This window comes from Pelophylax lessonae, assembly GCF_965119305.1.
Source record: "Pelophylax lessonae genome assembly, chromosome: 5".
In the NCBI taxonomy this organism is placed as follows: Eukaryota; Metazoa; Chordata; class Amphibia; order Anura; family Ranidae; genus Pelophylax; species Pelophylax lessonae.
In genome coordinates, this window is record NC_138772.1 from 118,697,866 (window position 1) to 118,713,586 (window position 15,721).

Genomic DNA, 15,721 nt, shown 5'->3' on the forward strand with positions numbered 1-15,721 from the left:
TGCTTCAGCAATTGCTAGTTACAACAGCAGCAACAACTCGGTCTTGTTGGTTGGGGCCTGGGCCCCTTGGAACCCCTGGGCCCCCTACATGTGTATGGGTTGTCCCCCCCTGATGGCTGCCCTGACTGTGCTCTCCTATACACCCTGTACTGTGCCCTCCTCCCTCCCTCTACTGTGCCCTCCTGCCCCTTCCCTCCATGTACTGTGCCCTATACTGTGCTGTCCTTCCCCCTGTAATGTGCCCTCCAGCCCCCTCCCCTGTACTGTGCCCTCCTACCCCCCCCCCCCCCCCATAGTGTGCCCTTCGTGTTGATTAGTCTTTGATTTATAGTATATTTTTATTGTTTAAAATCTTAAAATCTATTTTTTATAAAGTACTAATAAAAATGTGTTTAATTCTATCTACTATTTATACTTTAATTTTTGAGAGTAGGTGGGAAAATTGGGGCAGATTGGTAGGGCCCCAGTGCATAACTTTGCCCAGGGTGCCATAATGCTATTAAGACAGCCCTGTCTGAGTGCACAGCCCATGTACAATAATACTTATGAAGTCTTACAAACTTGAGTCTCAGGGATCAAGTTCTTCTCTTTTTGTGTCTCAGGGATGAAATTATTTTATTTAAGTGTTTTGTATTACCTTCCACAGGTGCTGGATTCCTTTATTAGCCCAAATGGCTCTCTCTCCAGTAGCTGTCATTCATTGGACCAGTCTCTGGACAGGTATGAATGTAAACTGAGAATTGTGTCAGACTTTTGATCTTCTTAGTTTTTTATTTTTGTTAGGATGTGTTAGCATTTTAAAAGCTCTTAGAGCTTTCCTGCTCTATCCAAAATGAAAAAAGTTTTGCCAATAGTTCTACTTTAAAGCCAAGATAGAAGCCAGCCAGCCAAGCTAATATTCTTGTCAAAATGGTCATCATAATTCCCACAAAACATTATATATAAATCCTCTATGTGAATATATGCAATAAATTCCAGGTGTGCCATAACCTGTCCTCTACAAAACAGAGCACTTCCTGACTAGTAGCAAACATCAAGGTGAACCTGGCAATAGTGCACTGCTGCAGAACTTCCGTGTTCACTGTGATGTTTGTTTGCCCCTGCAACTGCCAGTCAACTCAAGTGAGTTGATGGCTGCTAGAGGGGAGTTATAAATATATATATTATATAATAAGCTCTCGAGTTGTCACTTACGTCACTTTACAGAAAACATTACCTGTCCTGCAGATAGAGTCTACCACGACACGATTAAACCCAACTGAAGCCAAGCCACCATTAGAGGAAGGAAAACCCTTGACAGAGTAAATCGTCAACTGAAGCTTAAACCTTGAGTAAATCTTTATGGGATCACAAATATACGCACAACACGATTGTCTGCATCAGAATCATGAGAAAGGTTTGGCACTGGTATAACTCAAGACACATGAGGTTAGGTCAGGTTTGTGTGTATTTGTGATCCATTAAAGATTTAAAGTTTTACGCTTCAATGTATGATTTAATCTTTCAAGGATGTTCCTTCCTGTACCGTGGCTGGAATGCCTTCAGTTGTCTAGATACAATTTTACCTTTTAGTATTTGTTGGGTTGAGGGAACCCCCAAACTTGCTATTGCTTGCTACAGAGTACAGACAGACACTGACTGTGTGAATGTGAATGAACATTCAAAATGGACCATTTTTGAAAACAAGCTATTCTCCATCTCCAGTGCCAGAAAAGCTGTAAAAAATATAAAATGTTCCAGGTTCACTGTGATGATGATTGTGTTTGCCCCTGCCTCTGCCACTGCCAGTCAACTAAACACACAGTGTGTGTGTCGTGACAACTCAAGAGCTTATAACGCAGCTCTAGCATCAACTCAACACACACACACACTATGTGTGTGTGTTGAGTTGATGCTAGAGCTGCATCATAAGCTCTTGAGTTGTCACGACACTGAGTCAGTCACGTTACAGAAAGAAAACATTACCTGCACTCTACCACGTCGATTACACCTGTAACTGAAGCCAAGCTACCATTAGAGGAAGGAAAATCCTTGACAGAATATCTTGTCAACTGAAGCTTAACCTAGAGGAAATCCTTATGGGGTCACATTCACAAACTCACAAATATAGTAATATTACACATACAAGTATCAAATACCAAAAAATTGGTGTTTTATTTGTGATCCAATAAGATATGATTTACTCAAGGTTAAGCTTCAATTTACGATTTATTTCTCTCAATGATTTTCCGTCCTATAATGCTGGCACCGTGGCTTGGTGTCAGTTGTCTAGAAGGAAATACACTTTAATATTATTTACTTGGTTGAGGGTTAAAAGAACCCCTAGACACTTTTAGTGTGAAACAACGGAATATGGATTGGACATTGGGCAATCTTCAAAAACAAACCATCTCAGTTCTATAAAGCTACAAAAACAACACTGGTGTGACTGGCAGACTGAATTAGTAATTACTAATTCATTAAAAACATGAATTAGTAATTACTGCAGTGCTTAGGATTTGGGAACATGTAGGTTTTTCTGTAAGAACACTAGCTGATCCACATGCTCTGGTTTGAGGGTGCTTTTTTTTGCAGTTATCACATCTCCTGCAGTAGAGAAAACCCGCTCTGCAGATACACTTGTACCTGGGATACACAAGTATTGCTTTGACAGCTGAGAGAAGTGGGGAAATATGACCTCATGCTCACGCCACCATTTCAAAGGGTCCTCAGTGAGAGGCAGAGGTGGGGCTTTACAATATTATTCCATTTCGTCTTCTGCCTTGGCATAGGGGGTCTTAGGTTCTATTGCAGCATCAGCGAAAGACTGTCCCAGCAAAGTCATGAGCAGCGATGTTGTCGCCTTTCTTTTGGGAGGAGAATGGCTGTTCTCAATGGGTGTTTCTTCTTCCAGAGTTACTTTTTCCCTAGGCACTTCATCCACATTTGTCCTTCTATTAGATGTAATCTGTGTTTGAAAAAAAGATAATAGTATAAGAAGAGCTGAAATGCCTAAGAGTGTGATTCATTCTGATGAGGATTGGGAAACCGCACTGTAATCCATACAGTTCCACTTCCCACACTGCATCAGTGATGCAGGGCTTATTACACAACACAATGTAGCTGAGCTACTAGCTGTCAGGGAGGAAACATGATGAAATTCAAATTACCTCCAAAGATGCAGCCTCCTCAGTCACTCCTCTGTATATCTCCGATCTCTCCTCCTCTGTGGAGTCCCTTAAAGCGAGGATCCAGTGCAGAGGCTGTATGAAGGATCTTCTTCTCTGCCTCAGTGCTGTACCTCTTCAGGAGATCTGTTTTGATGGCATTCTTGATCTCATGGGTCATGGGTGTGTCACACATGGTGTCTGTCATGCTCTGGAGCAGTTGTGCATTTAGAGGGGCAATGAGAGACACTGTTGGGTTGCGCTCTTCTGACATCAGCAAGGTCGCATCCTTCATTGGCTTTAATGCACTCACAGGGTCCTCTGCATTTGACACATCTGTTTCATTGAGAGTGCAGAGATCAGACTCTCCTTTAACTTCTGGAGACAGCAAGGTGGCACAAACTGCTGGTTGTTCTAAGAACCTCTCGACCATGTCATATGCGCTGTTCCATCTTGTTGCACATCAGTTATTAGCTTATGATTCTTCAGGCCCAGACATTTCTGTTTCTCTTTTAGACAGTGGCTTGCTCTAGTGCTGCGGTGAAAGAATGTGAATATTCGTCGCCGAGAAGCCTGGAAAAGCGTGGCCCCTTTCAGTGCCTGCTGACATGCAAGATTGAGTATATGGGCAAAACATTTAACATGAGGAAATTTACCAACTTGAGCTGCAACTATCATGTATCGCGTTGTCGGTCACAAGCACTACAGATTTATTAGACAGCTGCCATTCTTCCATGACATGAGACAGTAGCTCTGCCAGATGAGCACCCGTGTGAGACTCATAAATGGCTCTCGTTTGCAACACATGTGACAAGACCCACCAGTCCTTAGTAACGTAATGTGCTGTTATTGTAACATAGGACTCCGTCGTGACTTCATAAAATCGCACTTATTGCGACTCAACTGGCTTGGTTCATTGACGCAAGTACCTGAGCTTTGGTGTCATGGTAGAGTGCAGGTATAACGTTTTCTGTAAAGTGACTGCGTGACGGGATCTTATAACGCGGCTCTAGTGTCTTCAAAAGGTAGCAAAACCCGGGGTTGTCCACAGAGTAAAGCCGTAGGTCCTTGGCGATGAAAGCTGCCACAACTTTGGTTAGTTTCTTCCCTTTTTCAGAGTTGGGCAGAAAAGTTGACAGTATGGCAATTCTTGGCTGATCTGGGTCTAGTCTTTCCTTGGCAGTGGCACTGGTGGTGGTGACAGGTGTTACTAACTCAGAGTGAAAACGGCTAAAATGGTTTCTCAAGTTCGTAGTATTCCCTAGGTATTTTTGTATGACAGGCTTTACACACAGCGTGTGTCTTGTCCAACTCGCGCTTCCCTGTTTGTTCGTAAAATCCGAAATGTGCCCAGAAGTTTGCTTTTAAAACGATAGGTGCATTTTTTATCTCTTGCTCTTTTTCTCCTTTTGCCATTACCATACTACCATGTATGTGACGGAGACGGATGACGTAAGTTGCCAAAAACTCTGTCAAAACACTTGTAAACTAAGCTGCAACAAGCAAGCAACATCTTTCATAAAATATTACTGTGTCTGTCTGTCTTGGTCAGTCCCTGAATAGAATACACTAAGCCAGAGACCCCCCCTTCCCCCACAGCTGCCTGGCACTGACAGAGACCCCCTCCCCCCCACTGACACTGACAAAGACCCCCCTTCCCCCACTGACAGAGACCCCCCCCTTCCCCCACTGACACTGACAGAGACCCCCCTTCCCCCACAGACACTGACAGAGAACCCCCTTCCCCCACAGTCACTGACAGAGACCCCCCTTCCCCCGCAGCTGAAGTAGAGACCCCCCCTCCACCGCTGTCAATGACAGAGAGATCCCCCCTTCCACCCCAGAACAGAGATGTCCCCGACTGTCCCAGGTCCCCCAGGGCCCCATCACAGACAACCCCCCCCCCAGAGATACAGAGACCCCCATAATAGCCCCTTGCCATCAGAGAGGCCTTAGGCCAGGCCACTAAATAAATGTGCACTGCTGCTCATTGTGCTCAACAACTACTACTACACTACTCTGCTGCTGACTCTCTCACTAATTAATTTGTGATACATTATTAGTTCGGACTTCCACATACCTGCTGTGTGTGGGTTGTTGTTGTGCACTGCAGCATATTACCGCACTGAGGAGGACACACTAGTGCTCTCTGGGCTCCAGTGGCTGGCGTGGCAGCTGGGCCTGGGACGACCACGGTGAGGCGGCGCTGGCTGACTGCGATGGGGACGCTTGGGGCTCCAGGTCTTGGCTGGCTGCAAGACTCGGGGCTCCTGTGGAGTGTGGACTGGCTTGGCTGGCTGCAAGGCCGCAGGTGGGATGCCTATACACGCGGGGGATGTTTTTCTCACCACTGCACCTCGTGTCAAAGAGGGAAGAGGAAGGGGCGGAGCCTTTTTATTCAGCTCCCACACTAATCCACTAATCAGCTATGTTCTTTGACTTTTTTTCTCCCAGGCGCAGGAGGGCTTGGCGCGGCTTGGATGACGTCATTTCCTAATCGATGTTGCCGTCCCCCCGAAATGATGCAGAATCGTGAAGGGTCGCATCGCGATGCATCGATTTGCCAATTATATTCCGCAGCCCTACTGGCCATACACTGATTAAAATTTAGCTGGCTCGGTTCTCCTGCTCAACCTAAGTCAATTGTTTATTTGACTTCTGTCAACTTCCCATCGAGTAGCAGCAGCCGCTGTCACCGATCAGTGTATTCTGACAGCGGCAGGTCCTGCTGTCAGAATACAATGTCCTGGCAGTGGGATTCCTCCATCCACCTTGTTTGTATGGATGAAGGAGTCTGTTTTTTTTTTTGTTTTTTTTTTAGCCATCTAGGTTTGGCAGCTTAAGGCAGATTTTGAAACTTTTTAAAGGCAATTGTTTCTCTAAAATCTCCTGGAAAATACGGTATATTTTGCAAACATGTGGTCAGTAATGCAGGCGATTGTCTGTGTCATGTGACTTCAGGGAATACAGACATGTGATTTGCTGTAAAGCAGCAGGTGATATGTTCCTAAGGCGATAGTCCAGTGTGTGGGACAAGGAAACTGGGAAAAGCTTTCCTCATTGCTGATTGTCTCCTGGGTAGACATTCCTCACATAACTGAGACTGGCAATGCACACAGAGCACTCTAAATATATACAGCTATGCAGCTTAAGTCGGACCATTTTGTTAATCATTATACATGAGAATGAGAACACAGACTATTTATTTACTATTAGTAATGCAAGTTGTTATGGGTCCCTGGTACATATATGGGGGTTATATTCTAATAAATGTTATGTTCTGATGGTTGCCTCTTTTATAGTGTAAAGCTGGCCATACACACATAAGCAGTAATTCACTAAATCCAAATAGAGGGCGCTCTTGCTCAAGAGCTTAGTAAATGAGGAGAAGCTTCACTTTGCAAAGAATACCTGCAAGGAAAAAAAAACATTGTTGATGCACAGGATTGGATGATGGAAGTCAGCAGATCTTCCCTTCATTTAAGGCCCATACACACAATCAAAACTTGTAAAAAAATACCGCTTTGAAGCGATCGTAGGATAATCTGATGGTTAGTACACAGCTTTCGAGACCTGATCACAATTGTTCCTCAAAAATTATCCAAAAGGAGAAAAGTGAAAATTTTTCTAGAAAAATACCAGATTATACAATTTTCGTTTAATCAGTATCTTTTTCACCTGAAAACACAATGCAATTACAATACATAACTCCTGAATTTTTATTCTGTCGTACCAGAATTTTCGTAGCTTAGTTACCTCTTTATGTTTGATATGGAGAATAGCATGTAATAAAAAAAAAAAACGGAGGATCATACGATATTCTCATTGTGTGTACCAGGCTTTAGTAAGCTCCAGGGCACCTGTCTATTTGCTTAGATGTGTGTACTAAGTAAAACAAATGAAAGTTGAATAAGAATTTAAGAATGAAGAATATAGGAAAAGTCCAGGTAAAAACAAAATTGTCATAATGTACAGCCGTGTATTGTGCTTTGTTGTAGATCCTTTGGAGAGAGACAAGGGTAGACATTTGCAATTGCATATCTGACCTCAGTACATGATCACCCATGCCACTATTTACATTGCTGATTGTTCATATGGTGTGATATACTTTTTTTGTATTTGTAGTGCACAAACTCATCTGCTGCTCCTAATATCACATATCTTCCTGCATTTAGTTTAAGCTGAAATACAGGTAGATATTAAGTATAAGGTTAATGCAGCTCTGTATTTATTATTACACTCTTACATCATTTTTCTTAGTGCAGGCAGTGTAAGCACCTGAATTTGGCTTAGTATCATCATCTTGCAGTCATTGTACAACAGAGCTCAAACTGGGGAAGGGAGAAGCAGCACAAGGATCCAAGTAGTTGTGCTGTAGAACAATAAACATGCTGATAGGAGGAAAAAGTAGAGATGAGCTGATCAGTGCACTGCTTGTCCTTTCACTGTCCAGTCAAAGGCTGTGGGAGGGACAAGACATGAAAGTATTGCTTGACTGCAGAAAGTTCTGACCCACTGCCCTGCCAGATAGGGTTGTTCTCTGTGGCAGATCTAGGATCTGGATGGACAGAAATAATAATCAGTTGACAGGTAAAACAGCTCTCTATGTGTTTCATCTGTGTATTTAGCTATTTGCCTGGAGTTCAGCTTTAATACTCAAAGGATCATTGTGAAAATGAGAAAGAGTTTGCATCTGAATGGATCTGATTAGCTACATCTCTATCTTCCTTTGCTCATTTATCAGCGGTTATGTGTTGTGTATTATGTATAGGTCTGTGTGTGTGTGTATATACATATATATATATACACTATATCATCAAAAGTATTGGGACGCCTGACTTTACATGCACATGAACTTTAATGGCATCCCAGTCTGGTTGGCCCACCCTTTGCAGCTATAACCGCTTCAACTCTTCTGGGAAGGCTGTCCACAAGGTTTAGGAGTGTGTCTATGGGAAGGTTTGACCATTCTTCCTGGCTTGCAGTCTCCACTCTAATTCATTCCAAAGGTGTTCTATCGGGTTGAAGTCAGGACTCTGTGCAGGCCAGTCAAGTTCTTCCACCTCCACCTTTGTGCACTGGTGCGCAGTCATGTTCGAACAGGAAGGGGCCATCCCCAAACTGTTCCCACAATGTTGGGAACATGAAATTGTCCAAAATGTCTTGGTATACTGACACTTTAAGAGTTCCCTTCACTGGAACTAAGGGGCTTAGCCCAATCCCTGAAATACAACCCCACATCATAATCCCCTCCCCTCCACCAAATATTTTGGACCAGTGCACAAAGCAAGGTCCATAAATACATGGATGAGCGATTTTGGGTCAAGGAACTTGACTGGCCTGAACAGCCTGAATCCTGACCTTAACCCGATAGAACACCTTTGGGATGAATTAGAGTGCAGACTGCGAGCCAGGCCTTCTCGTCCAACATCAGTGACTGACCTCACAAATGCGCTTCTGGAAGAATGGTCAAACATTCCCATAGACACTCCTAAACCTTGTGGACAGCCTTCCGAGAAGAGTTGAAGCTGTTATAGCTGCAAAGGGTGAGCTAACTAAATGTTAAACCCAACGGGATGCGTTAGACTGGGATGCATTACAGTTCATGTGCGTGTAAAGGCAGGCGTCCCAATTCATTTGACAACACAGTATATATATATATATATGTATATATATATATATATATATATAGAACAAGAGTAGCCTCTATTTAGTATCCATCTCTCCAGATGTGTCTTGTTTCCTCGGCACCCAGAGTACACAGATTCTGTCTGGTCTCTGAGGCTCAGGCAGAGCTTGTTAGCAGAATGTTTTCTTTACAGTCTTGTGGTTATTTTATTTCTGGGGAATCCCCATGTAACAGAATGGTTCTTGTTTTGGCCCACAGCCCAGCTTTTCCTACGCCAGTTCCAAGAAGAAAAGGTCAGCTGAAAGACAGCTTCGAGTGCTTAGGTAATAAAGTTCATAAAACGTAGGAAAAGTATAACTAGTATAACCTCTGTGTCTCTTTCCTTCTTAACCCTTCATGTCCACGGGGTGAGGGGTCAAATGTCAGCTTTGTGCTGGCTGTGTTTAATGTCGATGGAAAATAGGGAAAGTAAAGGGCCTAAAAGTTTGGGAAACATCATGGTCTGCATATAGAAGTGGAGGAGAGAAAGAGTTTGTGTTATCTGTATCATCCAGAGGAATGGCAAGTAGAATCCGGTTAGTTGTTAAAAACAGATAATTCCTTATTTTAGCCCAGGCCCACTGTAGAAATCCCACTAAACAGCACATTAAAAGCCAAAGGGTTGCTAAAAGAGCATTTCTTGCAAAAATCATAGTAGATTGGGTCACACAACTAAGTATCAAGAGTATTCTCCTGACTTTCTAGTGTTCAAAGTTAATCACAAAAATTATGCTAATTCATTTTTATCATGATTTTCCATCAGTGCTGTTCAGTGGTTTATTTGGCAGTATTTGAATAAACCCAAAATAGTTTACACTCATACTAATTTACTGCATTAGGCCAGCCATAGACTGTTAGAATCTTGGCCAGTTCAGCAAAAAACAGCCTAGATTTGAACCATGTATGGGCAGGCTGGATGTACCCAAGTTGATTGACTACATTTTACATGCGATTATTGCTAGCGGTTGCTATAGCCGCTAGCAATGATCACAGTATTCTACTGGCAGGGATGGTTCCCCCCCCCCAATGGGAGAACACAATAGCGCTTACTGTGTTGATGAGGCAATCAATTTTCTTTGCTTCCACCCATGCTTACAGGAAAGAAAATTGTTCTGTCTATAGCTGGCCTTAGACATGAGATGACAGTTTCCTAATCTGGCCATTTTAGCCAGTTCAGAGAATAATTTCATTTCTGTGGGGCCCCTCCACAGACACCATACAACCAGGCTTAAGAGGACCAATCAACTTGTTATAAACCTTTCCAAAATGATATTGTTCCTGCACCAATGCCCCTCTCCCTCTTCTCCTATAAGTAACGAGTCATTTAAGCTAGCTATAGGTGGTTCAGATCTCGATTGATTCAGCAAGGACCAGTCTAGATTCAAATTATCTATGGGCAGGCTGAATGTATCCAAATCAATCGATCAACTTGGGCACAACCATCATGTCTGATTTTTTACATGCTATTATTTCTAGCAGCTATAGCCACTAGCAGTAATCACTATTTCTGCTGAAAGGATTCCCCCATCAGCACTGACTGTGTTGATGGGAAATTGAGCGATTTTCTTTCCTGCAACCCATTGCAAGAAAAGTATATAAAGTGTTAAATTATTTAGTGATTTCAGCAGCTTCATATTTTAAAACAATATTCTCTTTTATTTTTTTTTTTATTAACTTCTCAAACACTAGTTGCCATGCTACAAGCAACAGACACGTTGGTGACTTCATTCAGAATGGTTTACACTCCATAATAAACTTTCTAATTGTGCGGTTTTCTTTCCTGCACTCTGTCCCACACAGCTATTATGTTCTTCTGGCAGGGGAGTTGGGGGTGCAGGAAACTGTCCCCACCTGGAGAACACAGTGATTACTGCTAGCGGCTAATGCTGCTGCCAATAATCGCATGCTAAAAATCCAACATGCTGGTTGTACCCTAGTCAATGAATGGATCAACTTGGGTACAATCAGCCTGCCCATAGATGGATCAAATCTCGGCCAGTCCCTGCTGAACTGGCTGAGATTCGGTCCATCTATGGCCAATTTATGGAAGGAAAGTAAATTGCTTGATTTTCCCATCAACACAGTGTTGATGGAGGAGTCCTTTCCGGTGGGGAGCCTTCCTTGCACACAATGATTAGTGTTGCCAGCTGTATTCGGGAAAAACCCCACAGGCTGGTTGTGCACAATTTGATTAATAGATCAACTTGTGTACAACCAGGGTGCCCATCCATGGATAGAAATTCGACCATCCCCGCTGAACCGGACGAATATCAATCCATGTATGGCCAGCTTTAGATATCAGTTAAATGTTATTTGTTCATTCTTACTGTAATCATCATTCCAGCCCTTGATATTTGTATTGTTGTCTTAAATTCATTGTTCTAATCATTGTTACTGTTTTTAGATTTTGAAATTCCCTTGTATGAGAGGTTTGGTAAAGGAGGCACTTTTCCCCGTCAGTATCACTTTTCCCAAAGTCGGAAGGAATACAGCGATGGTAAGTGGATCAAGGTAGCCCCAGAAAGAAAACTATCTGTAAAAATGAATGTCTGTTCAAACAATTCACATCATATTTACCATTTGTACGGAGACATTTCATATTTAGTATTGTTTCTAAGCCTTATCTCATGTTCTACAGAGCTTAAAGAATGAGTGCTTGTATAACAACTGTTCTGTAGTTAATTCCAGAATATCAGCCTTTTCTCTACCTTCTCACCCAAGATTAATGTTATGATTAGCTGTTCAGTTGCCAGACGGTGCCTTCAGGGTACTCCTGCATTATAGTAATTAGAATCATAGCATTGCAAGCTTCTTAGTATCAACCACATATAATTTAAAACATAACAGTTACTAATTATTACAAAGGTGCACTTATTGTCAAAATTTGTCTTTACAAACTGTGGTTTTGCTTGCAACACTTGCGTCCCAGTGCAAGATTAAATGCTCACCTGCGTCGTTACAGTCAGAATTTACTTCTGCAAACGTAACACCCCCTAAACCTACAACTTCCCTACAACATGACCACACCATTACCTACAGTATATAAAACCCTCAACCTACATAGCCACTCCAGCGCTGCACAACCTCCAGTCACAGGAAATGTACTGCGTGTTCCCATCCTCGGAATTAGTATGCTCCACAGAGGCTGTATATGTGACTAGCCCGGGTGGTTACACCAAAAATATGCAGCTGCACACATAAGCTGGCCGTAAGCAGTTCAGCAGGAACTGGCCAAGATTCGAACCACCATGTACGGCAGGCTGAATGTACCCAAGTTGGTCATTCGATCTACTTGGGTACAACCAGCCTGCCAGATTTTACATGGGATTATTGCTAGCGACTGTTATAGCTGCTAGCAGTAATCACTGTGTTCTCCCAGTGGGGACAACTTCACCTGCCAGGAGAACACAATGGCTCCATGGGAGGGATTCCCCCATCAATACTGACTGTGTTAATGGGGGAATCAAGCAATTTTCTGTCCTGCAACCAATGGCTGCAGGACAGAAAATCACTCCATCTATGGCCTGACTTAAGGCTCATACACACTTGACGAAAATCGGACAAAATATCCTCCGATTTTTCTCTCTCATGCTCAGCGGTCATAACTGTTTTTAGTTGACAGTGCATAATGTTCACGAAATTTCTCGTACGATTTTTTTTTTTTACGTTTGTTCCTAGACTTCCGGGCCGTCAGCAACTTCAGATCATGCGCGGTCTTTCGTATCCGATTTTTTACACATTAAACGAAAATTGGTCGTGCTGGGGACGGATGATAAACATTTTGGTGTTTGTCCCTCCGCTTTTTTTTTTTCGTTGAAAATGTCGGCATCGGCTGCAGACACACTAGCCGAAAATCGTACGATTTTACCTCGGATGGGAATTTTCAGCAGATTTTCTACTAGTGTGTACCCCACTTTACTCGAGGTCATGGGGATGGAGAGGACAATTGGAAATGGTTAGGACAACCCTGTAGGCCCAAGCAGCCTGGTTGAAACCACACCCTCTACTTCTCTTGCTATATCACATTTTACAGTAATTTTCTTCATACAATAGACTGTTGGTCTTTTATCAATGTGTTGTGTAGGTCGCCGGACATTTCCTAGAAGTTACGTACCCCCAGAAAGTTTGTTCCAGCTAAGTCCCAACAGCAGAACGAGAAGTGTTAATGGAGACAGCACTCTGCAGTTTGATGAGCCCAGAAAGACAAGGTGGAGCAGCTCAGAGAAAAACTTAGCATTCATACATTCCACACCTGCCGATCACTGCAACAAATGTAAGTATTCAATGAGTATGTATACGTGATTAAAAAAAACCAAAGCTTTTGGAATTCAGACACCAATGTTTGTCAGACAGAAAAATTAGATGCATGGGACTGTTGAATTTTACATGCTGCACTATCAGTACCGACCTAATGCTCTACTAACAGACCTGGTCTGACACACTCCCACTCTTCCTCTGCAATGCATGTCTATAGGAGGACCATTGTGATAAGTGGTTTCACTGTTACTCAGCTCTGACTGCATTGGAGTGGAAGCTAAGGAGTTGCATTTCCAATAGGAGTAAAGGGTATTTTGAGGCATTTACAATGAATGAAAAATGATAAATAAAAAGTAGTGCAGCACTCAAACAATGCTCTAATATATAAAATGTATATTGTTTGAGCTCTGCGCTACTTTGTATTTATACCCAAGCGAGTTTTGTCATTTCTTAGTGTGCGCAGCTAGAAGCATCCTAGTGTTCACTGTATCTATTATTTTAAATGAAAAATGATAACATAAGTCAGTATATAGAGACAAAAGTGTGAGACTTCATATGGGCTTGTAAAATACATTAAAATGATAATAGCATCATCAATTTTGTTTGCTAGCCAAACATGAAGTAATAAAAAACATTGTGTTACAGCCCCACAGGCCCCAGAGAACTGGAGGCTGGGTAAGCTGCTTGGGAGAGGAGCATTTGGGGAAGTCTACCTTTGCTACGATGTGGACAGGGGGAGGGAACTAGCTGTCAAGCAGGTGCCATTTGACCCGGACAGTCAAGAGACAAGCAAGGTGAGTGCTATCCAAACTAACCTTTTTCTGGTCTTTATTATGTTTGTTTGTTTTTTTTCCAGGTTTTTAAGATTCTGAAAGATTATGATAGATTAAGGCCCCTTTCACACTTGTGCAACTTGTCCTACAACTTGGGACTGACAAGTCGTACCCCATATCTGTGCGACTTCAAAGTAGTCCCTGCACAACTTTGGTCTTGATGCAACTTGAGGTCCATAGACCTCAAGATTACACAGGCATTGCTTCAAGTCTAGTAAAAGTCTAGTAAAATTGCTGAAAAGTCTCTCGACTTTCAGGTTGCACAAGTGTGAAAGGGGCCTAAATGGCTTTGTTGTTTATTTGTGTTTCAGTATTTGTCACTAATTTGATATCACAAGGGTCACATTGACGTTGATAAGTCAGGCTGATTTACATAAGGGGTTGCGAGTGTTAACACAGTAAATTGTATAAAGGCTTTCTTCAATTATCCAAAGGTATATAAGAAAACTCCAGTTTACTTATTCCATCTGCATGTGATTGAATAATTGACACAGTTGTGTGAACATTCTCTTCTCCTTTAGTAGATCACTCTTATTTCTGTCTACAGTTTTCAAATAAATTCTTTAGGACTACAATCTATAAACACAGTGAATTATGTTTTTTCAAAAGTAGGTCAATAAAAAAATGTATGATTGTGAATATTTTTGTAGAGAGTAGCATAAAATGTAATTCCTATGCATACCAGTGTCACCATACAATGCATCTTCATAACCTACTGAGTTTTCTCTTAAGTTCTGGGGCCAAAACAGCACGTTGAGCAGTGGCGGTTCGTGCATTGGGGGCGCAGGGGCACTGCCCCCCTATCCATGCGTCCGGCCCCCTAATCTACATGCGGGGCACTGGAGGCATGGTTTTAAATGGGTTTTTTTTTTAAGCACGTGATTAGAGCCAGAGGCTTTAATAGGCTTCAAAAAAGGGTGGGCTCGGGGCGCAGAGCACTGCGCCCTGAGCCCACCCAGTTGTGTGACAATAGCGAATGAACATTCGCTATTGCCACACTGATTCTCCTACTGGCCAATCAGGAAGTGGGTTCTGAGACCCATTTCCCGATTGGCCGAAAGGAAAAGCCATGCTATTGGCCAAGGAGCGGAGGAGGGAGGAGACTGAGGGGGAAGCCACCGCCGGGGACAGTGCAGGCTGGAGCTGGTGGGGGACCGGCGACCGTGGGAGGGGGACAGTTCGGGCTGAAGCTGGTGTGGTCTGTCTGCCACCTTCTCCCCCCCGGCCCATGGAGCACCAGCCGCCACTGACGTTGAGACACAACACATGAGAACTTAAAGACGGTTGATTTACCAAAACTGGAGAGTGCAAAATCTGGTGCAGCTGTGCGTAGGAACCAATCAGCTTCTAACTTCAGCTTGTTCAATTAAAGGAGTTGTAAAGGCAGAAGTTTTTTTTTTTATCTTAATGCATTTTATGCATTAAGATAAAAAGCCTTCTGTGTGCAGCAGCCCCTCTCAGCCCCCCTAATACTTACCTGAGGTCCCTTTCTGTCCAGCAATGTCCACATGAGTGTCTTAGCCGTCCGAGATTCTCCCTCCGTATTGGCTGACACAGCAGCAGCGCCATTGGCTGTCACTGCTGTCATTCAAAGTCAGTTAGCCAATCAGGGTAGAGAGGGGCCTGGTCGGGAGCTGTGACTCGGCTCGGGTGCCCCAATTGCAAGCTGCTTGCTGTGGGGGCACTAAACTGGAGGTAGGGGCCAGGATTAAAGAAGAGCGACGAGAAGAGGAAGATCAGGGCTGCTCTGTGCAAAACCATCTGCATAGAGTAGGTAAGTATAACACAAGTTTGTTATTTTTATAGGAAAAAAACAA

At 43.0% G+C, this 15,721-nt stretch overlaps 2 protein-coding genes across 3 annotated transcripts in view; one reads left to right on the top strand and one right to left on the bottom strand.

The window, feature by feature from the left end:
• The window catches only part of LOC309555883 (cryptochrome DASH), a 327,950-nt gene that overhangs the window by 304,211 nt on the left and 8,018 nt on the right, over positions 1 to 15,721 (bottom strand). The window lies entirely within an intron of this gene.
• LOC309555881 (mitogen-activated protein kinase kinase kinase 3-like) overlaps positions 1 to 15,721 on the top strand; it is a 256,846-nt gene that overhangs the window by 223,803 nt on the left and 17,322 nt on the right. For both annotated transcript variants that reach the window (XM_082258052.1, XM_082258053.1), the window contains exons 9-13: positions 647 to 720; positions 9,034 to 9,098; positions 11,219 to 11,311; positions 12,899 to 13,087; positions 13,717 to 13,865. In XM_082258052.1, coding sequence (XP_082114178.1) covers positions 647 to 720; positions 9,034 to 9,098; positions 11,219 to 11,311; positions 12,899 to 13,087; positions 13,717 to 13,865 — 570 coding nt within the window. The remainder of the gene's footprint in view (positions 1 to 646; positions 721 to 9,033; positions 9,099 to 11,218; positions 11,312 to 12,898; positions 13,088 to 13,716; positions 13,866 to 15,721) is intronic.